A 14,562-nucleotide genomic window follows, 5' to 3' on the forward strand; every position below is an offset into this window, starting at 1 on the left:
CCATTATCAGACTCTGGAGTCTCCCGCTCTGGGAACTTAGAATTCCACCATCTCACGTCCCCTTCCATCTCCCTGGCTCCAAAGAGTGAACAGCACTTTCCCAGGCAGATTGCACAGCGTAGGAGACTGTGCACTGGCGAGGATTCTGAAAGCTTGCTAACTGTCAAACTTTAGACAACCCCTGGACATTTCGGGACTTCGTTTTCTTATCTGTATGGTGGGGACCCCAAGAGCTCCCATGCCTATCCCCCACAGTCTCTACGAGCAGCAAAGGAGGTAACACATCCCAGTGCTCTGTGAGCCATAATACGCTCTATGGACGGAAGGTTCTGTCTTCATAGCCCCACCTCCGTATCCTCCATTTCCATATCCTGCAAAAGCAAGCTCTTATGGGTGACACTACATCTGAACACCTAATATCGGTCCTGCCTCTTTAGGATATTTATAGCACTTCCAGCAATGTATATGATTTCCCCCCAAAATTAACCCAGGGATGTTTTAAATACGAAATTAAGAAGAAATGGCAAACCAGTTTGGTGAAAAAGCTATCAGGCATGAATTTGTTACTGTCAGTAAATAATTTATCTGTGAGCTTCCTGGTTATAAAAGCAAAGAGCGCAAACACAGGGGGATATTTGGATTCTCATCCGGTGTAAGGAAGAACATCATTTATCTAGAGAAAGGAGCTTTTTCCTGGCAGTAATTTCTGGGAGGGTTTATTAAATGGATTTCTATAGGACTATGGAAGGCATCAGGAAAAAAAGTAATACATATTGGCTTCATCTGTAGTTTTGCCAGAGTTTCTGTTTTTCATATGGAAGTTTCTTATTTCAGCCCTCGACTCAAGCTGGGGGTCCAGTAGGAAAGTTGAACATCAGTGAAGGCCATAATCAAGGGGAGCCAAGATAATAATTGATTACAGGGGGCATTTCCAAGAGTCCAGAGCTGTGGTTTTCATCCGTGGTGTGCGTTGGGATCACCTGGGGAGCTTTAAATGCTCCTGATGTCTGTGCCCCACTCTCAGAGATTTGGGTATAATTGCTTAAGGGTGTTGCCTGAGTATCAGGATATTTTAAAGCTTCCCAAGTGATTCTAATGTGCTGCCAAGGTTGAGAAGCACTGTCCCAGGAGGCATGAATAATTAGCATGTCACTTTGATCCTTTCTCTGAAGCACTGCAAGTCCCTGAACCATCAGCATGGGCTGCATCACAGACAGTTGGTGGTGAAATCTCTAATACATGCCTGATGTTCTGTGTGATTGAGTCACGATAAGGTTTAAGACTGAGGGTAGGCTCCAGAGTTGACATCTCCTGGGGACATTTCAGAACCTGACTTCTCTCACTTCCCAACAGAGGGGGCTGCAAAAGTCCGCAGTCACATTGACTCTATTGAAGACTTTAGACAGATGCTAAGTGGAGACCCCCCCCCATCGTTGCATGCCATAAAACATAGAGCATATCATTTTGACCTGAAAAATATCAACGCCCATTAACGCTTTGTCGCTTTATCCATTTGACTTCTTTAAAGGGGGAAAAAGAAAAACCTGAGCAGGACTGTGTCTGATTTTAACTAGGTCTTAAGTCAGTGGTTCTCAGAGTGTGGTCTCCAAACCAGCCGCATCAGCATCACCTGGGAACTTGTTAGAAATGCAAACTCTCGGGCACCACCCCAGACCTCGTGAATTAGAAACTTGGAGAGTGGGGCCCAGCAATCTTGTTTCAACAAGCCCTCCAGGTGATTCTGATGCTGAAGTTTGAGAATCACGGTTTTAAGCTATCAAGAGAACTCTATCTGTCCCCTCTAATGGATGACAGTATGGCTAGAAGTTTAGGATCTCTGCATGTGTCTGTCCCGTAAGAATCGCAAAAAGACACGCATTCTTAATTGGTGTTTTGTGTTTGGATTAGTTGTGCTTAGAGTTTGCTTGATCCGCATGCAAGATATCCTGAAGTCTGTTAGAGAAGAAAGAATTGATAACGTCCAACGGAGTAATGAGTTCCCAACTTGAGGGAAAATAGAAGATTTCTCTTTATGAAGAGGAAACACTCACTGCCTAAATGGTTGTGGAGGTTAGGCATGTTGGTGAAGATTGTAATTAAACATTTGGGATGAGGACTAAATAATTGTAAAACATTTTGGAGTAATTAGAGGACCATAGGATCTAGAAAATGTAGGAAGAACATCAGAGGATAATAGAGCAGGAAGAATTAACTCACCTACTCAATACAAATGACCAGAGCTACAGCCCGTGCAGAAAAGAAAGGAGGAACGCCAGTGTGCAAGGAAGGCGCGTGGGATGAGCCCCAGGTGAGGAAGAGTCAACCCAGAGCACGTGCGGATGGAGCAGTCTAGGCTTGACTCCAGGCCTTGGGTTTGACCATCACCCACAGCCCCCAGGGAGGCCAGGCGTGGGGCACATCCCAGCGACCAGGGAAAGGAGGGCCTGGAGAACAGGGGCTGAGGAGTGGGCCGGTGACCAGGGGCCGGGGTCAGAAGAGCCCTTGCCAGATACCAAGCCAGCTTCAAGTCACCTCTGTTCCAACACGGCAATCTTAACCATGCCCTCTCCAGTTTCCAGCCACACACCCTTCCTGTTCCCACATGTAATACCAATCCTGCCCCTAAAGGAGAGAGGACTATGAGCAGTTTGTGGTTTTGCCAGTCGTCTAAGTAAATGCAATGAAGATGGGAGGAAAACACTGAAGGGGCCGTGGTACGTGGGAAGGATGTAGCACTGTGTGCCATCTTCATCTTTCACCCAGGGCCTTTACTGATTAACAGTGTCATGTTTCTATATTGGGTGGTGCAAAAACCAGCCCGTTTTTACTGGAAACAAGGATACCAGGCAGACGTACACCCAGGGAAAGGGGATGACCGATAAACCTTCCGTATTCCAGAAAAGACATTTGATCCGTACTTTTCCTGCCTGGAATTCTGGAAGTTCCCTTCGGGCCTGGCTAAGCCTGACACTCTAGATGCTTTTACTTGTAGGTGAGGCTTGACACATCAGGAAAATCACGAGGAAGACTCCCGTGATCTGAGGAGACAACTGGGAGACCTCTGCTGTGCACTTTTCCCACACAGGAGCATGAGCCCACATCCAGCCCGAGTCCAAATCAGAAAGGCCTGCGTGCTCTCGGGCCTCAGCCTCCAGCTTCCTGACGGGAGGACCTGGAACAGCAGAACTTCCCTCCCCATAGTCCCCGCCGACTGACCCTTGGGAAGAGGGCCCTTGGCAATAGTACCAGCATGCCTTTAAAACTTTGCACTGGGCAACTACCCTGCTAACTGAAGGTACCCTCCATCCTCTCCCGAGTCTCGGGAGAAGGTATGGCTCCTCCAGGTGCACTGAGGAGCCCAGAGCCAATAAAAAAGAGAGTGCTGACGCAGTGTCTCTCAACTGCTAGGCTGGTACAGCTTGGGAAAGGACCCAGCTCATGGATCCTAGAGCACAGAGGTCAGGGGTTCCAACTCACCCCGGTAGAGTTGCTTCCGAGCTCAGAGAAGTAGACCACATCCAGAGAGGGCTCTGCCCCGCTCCTCTTGAGCTTCCTCCCCCTGTGCCTCTTTCTTCTAGATCACACGACAGCAGTACCAGAATGCACTGACCGCCTGCCGCATGGACAGCTCACCCCAGTCCCCTGACATGGAGGCCTTCGCTGACGGAGACGCCACCAAAGCCCCTGCGACCCGGGGTACCCCCCAGACCCCCAAGGATGACCGTGCCATCACCCTCCTGAGCAACAGGAACAGCCTGCCCTGTAAGTCGGGCGGGTGGGCTGCGCTGCCATCCCGAGCCAGCTGGAGTCTCGGGTCTTCTCCAGAGCAGACTGATCACACACTTGCTGTCCTCCACAGGCAGCCGCTCAGATGGGCTGAGAAGCGCTGGCGAGGTCGTGGACCTGAGGATGGAGGAGATGGCCTTCGCCCAGGAGGACGTGAGGGGCCTCGAGGAGCGGAGCACACAGCAGCTCTTGCTGTCTTCTGCAGCCGTTCCCACCACAGCAGGTCAGGGAGGAGGTCGGGGTCCTCGCCGTCGGGCACTGGGATGGCCCGGGGAGAACCGGGCGAGGGACTCCAGCCCCCCTGTGCTATTTCCCACCTCCAAACACAGCGAGCGAGGGAAGGGGAACTCCCGCGTAGAGAGCACCAGCCCCTCATCGGGCGCGTCGCTCCATTCTCCCAGGAAGACAATGTGTCACGCAGGGTCAGGAGCAGGTTTCCACCTGGATTCAGATCCTTGCAATTTTCTATTTCCTGACCTTAATAGGTAAGTTTCTTCCTTATGTTAAGAGATATAGGTTATCAAGTAGCTTTGCACATAAATGAGAGAGCAAATACAGAGGGTAGCTCACAGTGCTTGGTACCATGCTCTGGGCATAGTAGGTGGTTTTCATGAGACCAACCTACAGATGAGGAAACTGAAGTCAGTCGTCACTCTTACTGGCAGGGCTCTTCCCTTCCTTTGGGCCGGACGTGATCTGTAGGACTTGTCCTGAGCTCTGAGATCATATCACCTCCCTCTGAGACTTGCAACACTTCCATCTTGGCAGTGGTATTGCTCTGAGCTCCCAGTGTCCCACCAGTCCTGAGACCCTCCTGTACTTGCCTCACTGAGATCTACTCCAAGCCTTCAGCCGTGCCTATGTTCCCCCCAACCCCCCACAAGGCAGCAGTTACCCCAGCTGGCCTCCTAGACCTGCTCCAGTCCATAGTCTGAGACCCCTCAAGTCCAGAGCAATGACCCAGCAAGCGCTCATCCATTTTTGTGGTCGGTAAGACAACATACTTGAGCTTGTGGCTAACTCAGAGTATCTGGGGCATACATCACCATTCCAGGAATATAGAACAGATGTTCTTTTTCTCCCTCACACACTGAATTTAGTAGCTAAAGCATGTAGCCAGAAATTGTATCAAAGGAATAAGAATGGAGAACATAGTCTTTGGAGTTCAGCTCGTCCATCATCCTTGTGTGACACAGGGGACCTTGCGTGAGGGACCCTGAGGTCCGGAGAAGGGGCTTGTGTGGTCTACATACTGGCATTGGAAGCAGGCACCCCTAAAAGTGTCCACAACCCCACTCTGCCTCCCAGGTCAGGTTCTTACCTCACGGGCATTAAGGGCCTGGGCCTCTTCCTGGCCTTGAGATTCTGTGCCTGTCTGAATCCCCACTGGGTTTGGCGGGAGAAGATAGAGACGTGTGCTTAATTGTTATTGAGTCCTGTGATTTCCCAGGTCTGAGCAAGTGTTGGAAGGAAATATCCCCATCCCCAGAGTCCTCAAATGTGCTTTTGGTCTGGCAAAGATACTGAACAGAGACCATCTTGTCCTCTTCACCTCTCTTCACCTCTCTCCTGCCAAATAATGTTTGGGTAGTTGGAGTCTCACTTCTGATCTTTTTGTTCCTTTTGTAACACTAAAATGTCCCTTGCTAGTTAACGAGAGCCAACAGGGACCTGGGCATCCCTCCCTGTTACGGCCACCACGGCCTCGCCTCTGGTTTTGAACTGCCACCTGCTGAGGAGCGTCAACCAGAATCACCCTTCCTAGATCCCTGGGTGTTGGCAGGACTTGAGTTCTTTCTTCTCTCCTTTTTCTCAGCATCAGATAGTGAATGCTGTAATATCAACCTGGACACAGAGACCAGCCCCTGCAGTAGCGACTTTGAGGAAACCTTGGGCAAGAAGCTGCTGAGAACCTTGAGTGAGTAGCTCTTCACCCAGATGAAAGCTTCCCACCACCTGGTTACTAGAGAAAGCATGTTAGGACATCACTCCTGGAGGAGGAACCATGGACTCCTTATGGGAACCTGATGAGAGACACCCGTGAAAACCCATAACAGGGCTTGGGCCGGTACTGTGCCCTTGACAGTTTGGGGATGTGTCCCATTCAGTTGGTGGTTGTCTAGGACCGGAGTCTGCAAGCCATGATCATGGCCAAAGGCTGACCTCCCTCTCCTGCCTGTTCTTGTAAATAAAGACTGACTGGATGGTCGACCCATTTGTTATCTTTGGCCATAATGGCAGCATTGAGCAGTTGCAACGGAGGCCAGATGGCCTGCGAAACCTCTAAGATTTACTATCTGGTCCTTTAAAGAAAGAATTTGTGTCCAGGAGACATCAGTAGAAAGGAAAGCAGCATCCTTCATGGAAGGAAGTCGATAGCAGGAAGAACAAGGTGAAAAATACTCCTTCCTGAAAACAGTAGAGCTAGGGACAGGCAGCCCCTCCATCCTTGAGGACAATTATGTGATTACCCCACCTGCCCCATTGCAGAAGGAAGATTGTTTCCAAGCTACAGAATGTAGATCCGTGGGCATGGCTCCCAGCTATACCCACCAAAACCCTGGCTCATGGAACATCAAAGCCTGGGAGACCAATCCTCTCTCAGGGGTCCGACCATGAGTTGGGCCAGGGCCTTCAGGGGATGGAGAGATGATCCTGAGGCATTACATGGGCTTTACTCAATCCTCCAGGGCGGGGGCTGGGTGGGGGGAGGGGGAGGCGGATCTCCATTCCACCGACACCAGCCTGGCTTTTTGGAGATGTTACCTCGGGTAGAAGGTGTTGCCCTAATCCTTCCAGATGTACATATGCCAGTATTTGCACCAGGATTCCATGCAGATTACTTCCTGCCAAACTGTCAAGGGCTTTGTCTGCATTTCTGCTTTTTCCCCGGCCAGAGATTGACCCTTACAAATTGTTTTCCAGGTGGTCGAAAACAGAAGAGGTCACCCGATGGAGAGAGAGCCTCTGAGGAGAACTCCAATTTAATGCCTCTGATCACATGATGGGGCAGACAGTGCTTGCTGGGTATGTGAGATTCAGCGTTGAGGGAGAACCCACCCTCCCATCTTCTGCGTCTCCCGAGGCCTCCCACAGGTGACAGAGCATTCTGCTTTCCTTACCACCTCCTCAACCCTCGCTGTCAGTTTGGCAGATTTCCCCTTGTTGCCTCCAGTTTGACTCAGAGCCTTGCTGTGGCCATTATGGATGGAGGTGCCTCCCATGGAACATGCTAGAAATGGTCTTCTCCACAGTACAATCCGGGACTGGAGAAGAAATGACCCCAAGCCGACAATGCCACTTTGGGCCCCTGACCCCCTTTTTGTTCTTTGGGATCCCCTGATGCCATATTTCATGCTTCGCTCAGCTCAGAAGGCGCCTCGGACAGGCACAGAGGCCGTGGGGTGGCAGGTGTCAAGGTTAGTGCAGGAGATTCACTGAGACTGCCTCCAGGACTTTGAGGCAGTGGGACCCAGCTGCGTTGGCATGGGATGGTACAGAACAGAAAACTGTTGGTGACCGGTTTCCTGTTAGATAAGGGTTCTAGCAGCCAGGGAAGTGTGTCTCGGCTGGCATGGGAAGACCGTGAGATGGAACCTCAAGTCACCGTTTTTTCCCAGGGACACATCTTTCTGGCTCCTGATCAGCAGTTCTCGATCCAACGATAAATCTGCTCTGGAAGAGGAGGAGCAGAGAGCAGAGACCCAGTTGGGAGCCAGAGATGGAACTTCAGGTTTTAAGTTGAAATCAAAGCAAGCAAACAAACAAAAACTTACGTAGAAAAATTCTAAGCTGTTAAAGCAAGTTTAGCCATGACAAACCAAAGAGTGCCCAGGTCAGCCAAGAAGGATGCAAGCTCTCGTGGGACTTCAGTGTCCATTACACAGGGACACTGAAGAATCGCCCTTCTTTTTCATCTGGTCCCGCCACACTACCCCTCCCCTTACTCCTCCTCCCCAGCAGGTCAGCTAAGTGTACTTCAGTCCATGAACTTCTAGGTCTTTTTTCACCTGCATGTTGGAGCAGATGCAATTCCAAGTATGGCCACCAGATGGCAGAATGACTCCATACCTGCTTCGAGAATAAACTTCAGATCACTAAACCACATAACCAACCAACCTTCAGGAAAATGTGGGAGTAAGTGAAGGTTGTCTTTGGGACACCTGTCTCCCTTTCTGTCTCCCATCTCTTGAGTTCCGTCTGTCAGGGATCCAGTGATCCCATTCTGCCTGCTCAATCTCCAAACCATTCCCAAAACCTTTCACTGGGATATTCTATTCCAGGCTTACCTTGCTTTACCCCCAAAGCATTAATCTCACACCCCCACACCCATTCATTCAATAATCACAAGGGGAGAGGGGGAGACTGATAATTCCTCTGGGTCATTTGCATCTCGAAAGAAAATGCTAACCCAAAGGAACCTTTAACTCAGGGGTTCTTAATTTGGGGGTCAGTCACCCCAGGTGGGTCCATTATTGGACTTCAGAGGGTCTGTGAAACCCCTCATACTGTCAGAGTTTAGTGTATGTGTTCTTATATGTGTTGTCCAGAGGGCTAAAGCTTTCAGAAGATTCTCAAAGGTCTCAGACTCACAAAGTGTTAAAAAACCACTATTTTAGCTAGTGGAACTTTTCAGCCCAAAGTTTCTGCAATGCAGAGTGAAGTGACTAGGGGGCAGTTCGAGACAGACTTTGAGAGACAGGCGGTCTTCTGTCATACCGATGGGGAAAGCTGACACCCGCCAGGAAGTGAAGGGCTTCAGAAATCCTTGGCATACCCCAGGGTGTGTTACCATACCCCCACGTAACTTTGTCCCCTCTTCCCCACCAAACCAGAGCAGGTGTCGCAGATGGGAGGGCCGCAGCACGTGGAAGGAAAGACTTTCCAGCTGGAGATGCTCTTTCCAGCAATGGATGATTGACTTCCTCCCCCTTGCCTGGTTCTGCCTGAGGCTCAGCAGTGCATGACCCCTTGAGAAGCCCACAGCTGCCACCCATCCCCAACACCTACTCCTGCCTCCTAGGAAGAGGCCAAGTGTCAGCCCTCCGTGCTGGGCACCTGAGACCCAAACCAGCCAACAGTGAGTTTCAAGCAAGAACTGTCATCATGCAGTCTTCTTGCCCGGCTGGCCACTGGTCCAATGGGGCCCGCCTGGCTAGTCTCCCTTTCATTATCCCTCAGGCCACGGGGCTCAGGCCACTGCTGTTGTGTTACATCCATCCCTTTGCAAAATCCCAAAGGAGCCTGTCACCACTCCCCTCCCTATTCCCTGCTCCGTTCCCCGAGATTTTCTTCAGGTTAAAAAAAAAAAAAATTTTAAAATAAAGCATTTATGAAGGCTTAATAAATTGTAAATAATTTTTTAAATAAAATGAGAATGCTTTTCCTGGAATGTTTTTCTTGCCCCTGGAAGAGCTCAGTTCTAAAGGGGTTTCACATGGGAGATGAAGGCTGGGTGGGGCATGAGGAATTGTCTCAGCTGAGGCCCACCTGCTCAAGATGGAGGCTCTCAAGGCCAGGTGTGAGGCTGCAGTTAAGGTTACAGGAAAGCCCTGGCGCTCTACTCTGGGCGCCGGATGGGTAAGGTTTTGCTGCAGCGAATGTCAGCAATGAAGAGTCAAACCCAAAAAGCAATGAGAAGCCAGTGTGAATGAGAACAAGAAGTATGAAGTCGGTAATGAGAAGGGCTGGCATTTGTTGAACCCACATGATGGGCGAGGCACGGGGCTGGGTGCCTTCCAAGTTCAAGGTCTTGGGGGCCAGCCCCTGAGACAATGTGCTGGGCGCACTGCCTCGCTTCTGCAGACCCTTTGGAGAGGAACCGAAGTGGCATAGCTCCAGCAGGAGCTGGGAAAAGTCACGGGGGGTGGGCCAGGCATATTGGTCAATGGTAAGCCAACAGTTCCACTGGGAGGCAACAGCCAGACAGGTGAGGAGGTGTGTTTGGGCATCTAACGTCTTTGTGGAAGGAAGGTTGGAATTTGACACTTACTAGGGGTTTCTCAAACCCCCACCAAGGTCAAGGTCAATGAGTGGCCTAGGGACAACTACAGATTCCTCCCAGGGGCCTCCAGAGTTGGCTACCCTTACTAACAACAATCATAAATGACAGTAGCAACTGTTTGGGTGTAGGCCTTCTGTGCCAAGCACTGTGCTAGGATACATTTGCTCATTTCTGTCTCAAGACCACCTTGCGAAGTTTAGTTTACAAAACGGGCTCTGAGTCATTAAGTGGCTTGCTCAAGGTTACACAGCCAGGAAGTGGCAAGCGTCTGGAGGTGGGAGTGCCCCTCCTCCTGAGGAGACAGTCCTGCCTCTGAAATTCGAAGTGTGCACCTGCATGAGAGGCCCTGAGAAGTCCGATTACGGTACAGAAATCTGTGGAACTCACGCTTTTTCACGTGAGCATGGAGGGGACTAGAACATGGAGGGGAACACCAACCTATGTGTCAGGATAGAAGGAGGGCCCAATTCCCCTTGATTGGGGCTTTTTTTTAACACAAAAAAATATTTTAGCGCTTTGGTAGGGACATTTTGGTTTAAAGAAGTGTTTTTAACCATTTTTTTTCACTCGTGACTTCCCCCAAGAGAAAAATTAAATTCTCCCTAACAAGAGAAATGAAATACTAAGAACTGAGGCTTTGTGGGTAGACCTGCACTTTGGGGGGCCACACACCATTTTACTGTCTCAGACTTCTTTTGCCCCCTTGGAGATACTGTCACCTCTTAGTTTTTTCTTATCAACTAGCAAATCCCTCTAGAGCATTCATTTTAAACTGCGGCTTATAGCCCATAAGTGGATTGCAAAATCAAGTCCATGGGTCTCAATCAACTTTCATTTCTTTAGTGAAACAGAACCCAATAGGACAAAAACCATCAGACACACTGCTCACAGCAAGGGTATATACTGTTGTGTCAAACTTCCACTTCAGGTGTGTGTGTGTGTGAGAGAGGGTGTGTGTGCGTGTGTGTGTGTGCGTGTGTGTGTGAGCTGTAAATCTCTCTCTGACCTTGCTTGCCCCAAACAACTAAAGCTTGGGGCTAGGGACACAACCATGCAGAACGAGCAGGAGACAGACACTCTGGGTAGAGATGACAAGCTTTAATGACACAGCCAACACTCACAATCACAGTTGGCTCTTCAGACAACTTGATCTTTGGGGCAAGATTTTGTGCAGAGTTAAGCAACCCAGAAGCCCAGGAGCGACAGAGGCAACATTCTGGCTTCCAGTGAGGGAGCAAGGTAACTACGTCTCATGATCAAAGTACCTTTTTATTCTTCTTAAATAAAAACCTTAATTTGCTCCAGCCTCCCAAGGGGCTCTGATCCCAGGCCCCCATTTCTTCACAAGGATGCTGTCCTCGTGTGGGGCCGCCTTAAATGGAAGCCACCTCACTAGGGCAGATTCTAGTCCTCCGGAGTCTCTATCCGTGGGCACACACAGTGAGGCTGGCGCAGGCGGGGAACACGCAGGACAGAGGGCCGCTTTGGTGGTGCTGGTTTGGGTGGTGTTTCTTCACTGAACTTTGGTGACTGCTTCATGGATGGAGGTGGCCACGTAATCCAGATTTTTCGTGGTTAAGCCACACATGTTGATCCGACCACTTGGCAGTAGATAGATGTGCTTTTCGTTGACCAGATATTCGACCTGCTTGGCTGTTGAAAACCAAAAGAAATAGGATGAGAGTAGTAGGCATCCTCTCAGCAATGGGGGTTCAGAGATTCCATGACATTTGCCGTTTTCCTTCTTTCCCCCAACACAGAGAAGCAAAATAAAAGTTTTTTTATTCAATTCAAAAACACAGGGAATTATGCTCCATTGATTCTTACTTCTAATCCCCAGAAAGCTTAATATGGCTGCTCCCAATGGGAAATTGTAATGTGGGACTACCTCCCAACGGAAGCTTGCATGGTACCTTCACCGGGACACCCTTTTAAAACAAGCCTCAGACTTAAGAACATTCCACTGATATGAAAACAACTAGTTTGAAGTGCTTCTTTTAGCTCTTCCTTAACCCCTGGAAGGAAGGGGGTTTGCTTCTCCCCAAACACACAGCAGCAAACTCCCTTTGACGTTTCCTTCTCACAGCACATCGTCCTAGGCCCCGTGCTAGAGGTAGTGGGTAAGTGCTGTGTGCATGAACCCGTAGGCTGAGATACTGCCAAGGCCCCTGTAACCTGGCACTTCTCAGGTCCCTCATTCACACACACACAGGAGGGCTATCCCGCGTGTTTGCAGAAATGCTCATGCAGGAAATTGGAAGGGACTGCCTGTCCTTCCCTTATGCCACAGTCTCTAGAGATTTTTGGTTTATTGCAAAGCCATGAGACAATTTTATCTGATTTTTGCCTAAATAATTAGCACCCTTAATTAGCACTATTGATTTGAAGGAATGGGTAATTGTCATGGACTGGATGTTTGTGTCCCTCCAAAATTTCTAGGTTGAAACCCTAACCTCTAACGTGACAGTATTAGGGGCTGGGGCCTTTGGCAGGTAATGAGGTAGGTCTGGATGACGCCCGGAGAGTAGAGCCCCTGTGCTGGCAGGAGTGCCCTTATAAGAGACTAGGGAGCTGGTATGTGTGTGCCTGTGCTCTCTCTCCCTTTCCCGTACCCCCAGCATGGGAGGACACAGCAAGAAGGCAGCTAGCCGTGGTGCCTGCGTGGCTCAGTTGGTTAAGCAACCGCCTTCAGTTCAGGTCATGATCCTGGAGTCCCAGGATCGAGTCCCACATTGGGCTCCCCGCTCAGCGGGGAATCTGCTTCTCCCTCTGACCTTCCCCCGTCTCGTGCTCTCTATCTCATTCTCTCTCAAATAAATAAATAAATAAATCTTAAAAAAAAAAAAAAAAGGCAGCTAGCCACAAACTCAAAGAGAGCCCCCACAGGAACTGACCACGCTGGCCCCCTGATCTCAGACTGCCCGGCCTCCAGGACGCTGAGAAAAGAAATGTCTGTTGTTGAAGCCAGCTAGCCCATGGTGTTATGTCACAGCAGCCCAAACTCAGATGGTAATAAAATCTTAATAACCAGAGGAGCAGAGGGAGGTAAGATGGTGGAAGAGTAGGGGTCCTCGTTTCATCTGGTCCCTTGAGTTTAGCTAGATGACTATCAAATCATTCTGAACACCTATGAATTCAACCTGAGATGTAAGAAAAGAACTGCTGGAATTCTACAAATAGAAAGGCGATCACTTTTTGCAAGGTCGGAGGTATGAAGTGAATCGGAGGGGATTAATCGGAAGATAATCGGCAGGGAAGGGAGCCTCTGGAAGCTGGCTACCGGAAAGTGATATAGCCCTGGAGCGCAAAATTGCAACTTTTAGAAGGCTGCTCTGGTGAGAGACATCCCTGCCTGAAAGGTGCTCAGTTGGCCAAGAGGGGCAGAATTCTAGGTGAGACAGTATGGTCTCAGGATCCCTGGGGTCACGGAAAGAACGGGGGTGCCTGAGTCACTCCAATACTCAGGAGACTGGCTATGGTCAGTGAGCCCAGGAGTGGGTGCTCAGCTTGGTTTGCCATAAAGCAGGAACGGGTGACTGCTCTCTGTCCAGGGGCCCTGCAAGCAGCAGGCCCTCAGCAACCCTCCTCCCTCCCCCAGGAGGATCGGTGTGGGTGCACACTGCAGGAGTCTGCAGAGTTTGACGCACACAAAAGTGAAGACTGCATTTCCCTGAGAGTTTACTGAAGAGAGAGGTCCTTGATCTTTCAGCTCTGGGGCTGGAGATCAGGGTGCGGCCATTTTTATTTTCAGCCACTGAATCGGCTTGGAAAGCCTTCAGGGAAGAAAAGCCACATAGAAGAACCTGAAGCAGCTTACACTGAGCCTGGCCTCCTGGCAAGGGGTGGTATAACTCTGCCCAGGCAAAGACACCCGAGAATCAGCACAGCAGGCCCCTCCCTCAGAAGACCAGCTGGAACATCAGGCAAATACCAACTTTATGGAGCACACAGAACTGCAAAACTCCAGCACTAGGAAAAAAAAGTATATATAATTCAAGGTTTCTTCTCATGATTCTTTCATCTTTCAGTTTAAAATTTTCCTTTTCTTTTTTTCCTTTTCAACTAGTTTCTTATTTATCAGCTCTTTATTTTTAAGTCATTTTTTAACATTCATTTTTACATTTACATTTTACAGATATACTCTTCATTTTTGGCTTCCTTTCACTGTCTTCAATTTTATTTTTGTATATATATAAGTTTTGCTTTCTTTACAATTTTGGGATTGAGCATCTTCTAACAAACAGACCAAAATACACCCAGGACCAAGTGGATCACCCTGTTTTGTTCACCTGGAAGATTATATTCTCTCTTCCCCCCACCTTTTTTTTCTTTTTCTTTTCATTTTGGTGCCTGACCTCTTTGGATTTGTCTAGTGTGTATTTCGCTTGGGTCATGGTTGATATTTTGAGTTTGTTCTAGCAATCATTCACTCTTCTCTGGGCAAAATGACTAGAAGGAGGAATTTACAACAAAGGGAAGAACCAGAGGTAATACTCTCTGCCACAGATCTAATCAATATGGATATAAGTAAAATGTCAGAGCTGAAATTCAGGATAATGATTATAAAGTTACTGGCTGGGCTTGAAAAAAGCATAGAAGACACTAGTCTCTTAGTGTAGAAATAAAATCTAATCAGGCTAAAATTAAAAATGCTTTAACAATGAGATGCAGTATAAATTGGATGCTCTAACAGCTAGGGTATATGAGGCAGAAGAGAGAGTCAGTGACATAGAAGACAAGATGATGGAAAGGCAGGAAGCTGAGGAAAAGAG

General features: G+C 49.0%; 2 protein-coding genes across 6 annotated transcripts in view; one reads left to right on the forward strand and one right to left on the reverse strand.

Moving 5' to 3' along the window:
• The window catches only part of CNNM1 (cyclin and CBS domain divalent metal cation transport mediator 1), a 60,329-nt gene extending 51,163 nt beyond the window's left edge, over positions 1–9,166 (forward strand). For 3 of the 5 annotated variants that reach the window (XM_027596531.2, XM_027596528.2, XM_027596530.2), the window contains 4 exons: positions 3,579–3,762; positions 3,860–4,009; positions 5,603–5,704; positions 6,712–9,166. In XM_027596531.2, coding sequence (XP_027452332.1) covers positions 3,579–3,762; positions 3,860–4,009; positions 5,603–5,704; positions 6,712–6,791 — 516 coding nt within the window. In that variant the 3' untranslated portion in view covers positions 6,792–9,166. The remainder of the gene's footprint in view (positions 1–3,578; positions 3,763–3,859; positions 4,010–5,602; positions 5,705–6,711) is intronic. The other 2 variants (XR_003520378.2, XM_027596529.2) reach the window with 2 other exon arrangements.
• A 1,701-nt stretch (positions 9,167–10,867) lies between these two features.
• The window catches only part of GOT1 (glutamic-oxaloacetic transaminase 1), a 30,812-nt gene continuing 27,117 nt past the window's right edge, over positions 10,868–14,562 (reverse strand). Inside the window, exon 9 of the mRNA XM_027596615.1 lies at positions 10,868–11,443. Within this exon, the coding sequence (XP_027452416.1) occupies positions 11,304–11,443 (140 nt within the window). The 3' untranslated portion in view covers positions 10,868–11,303. The remainder of the gene's footprint in view (positions 11,444–14,562) is intronic.

This window comes from Zalophus californianus, chromosome 15 (assembly GCF_009762305.2).
Source record: "Zalophus californianus isolate mZalCal1 chromosome 15, mZalCal1.pri.v2, whole genome shotgun sequence".
Lineage (NCBI taxonomy): Eukaryota > Metazoa > Chordata > Mammalia > Carnivora > Otariidae > Zalophus > Zalophus californianus.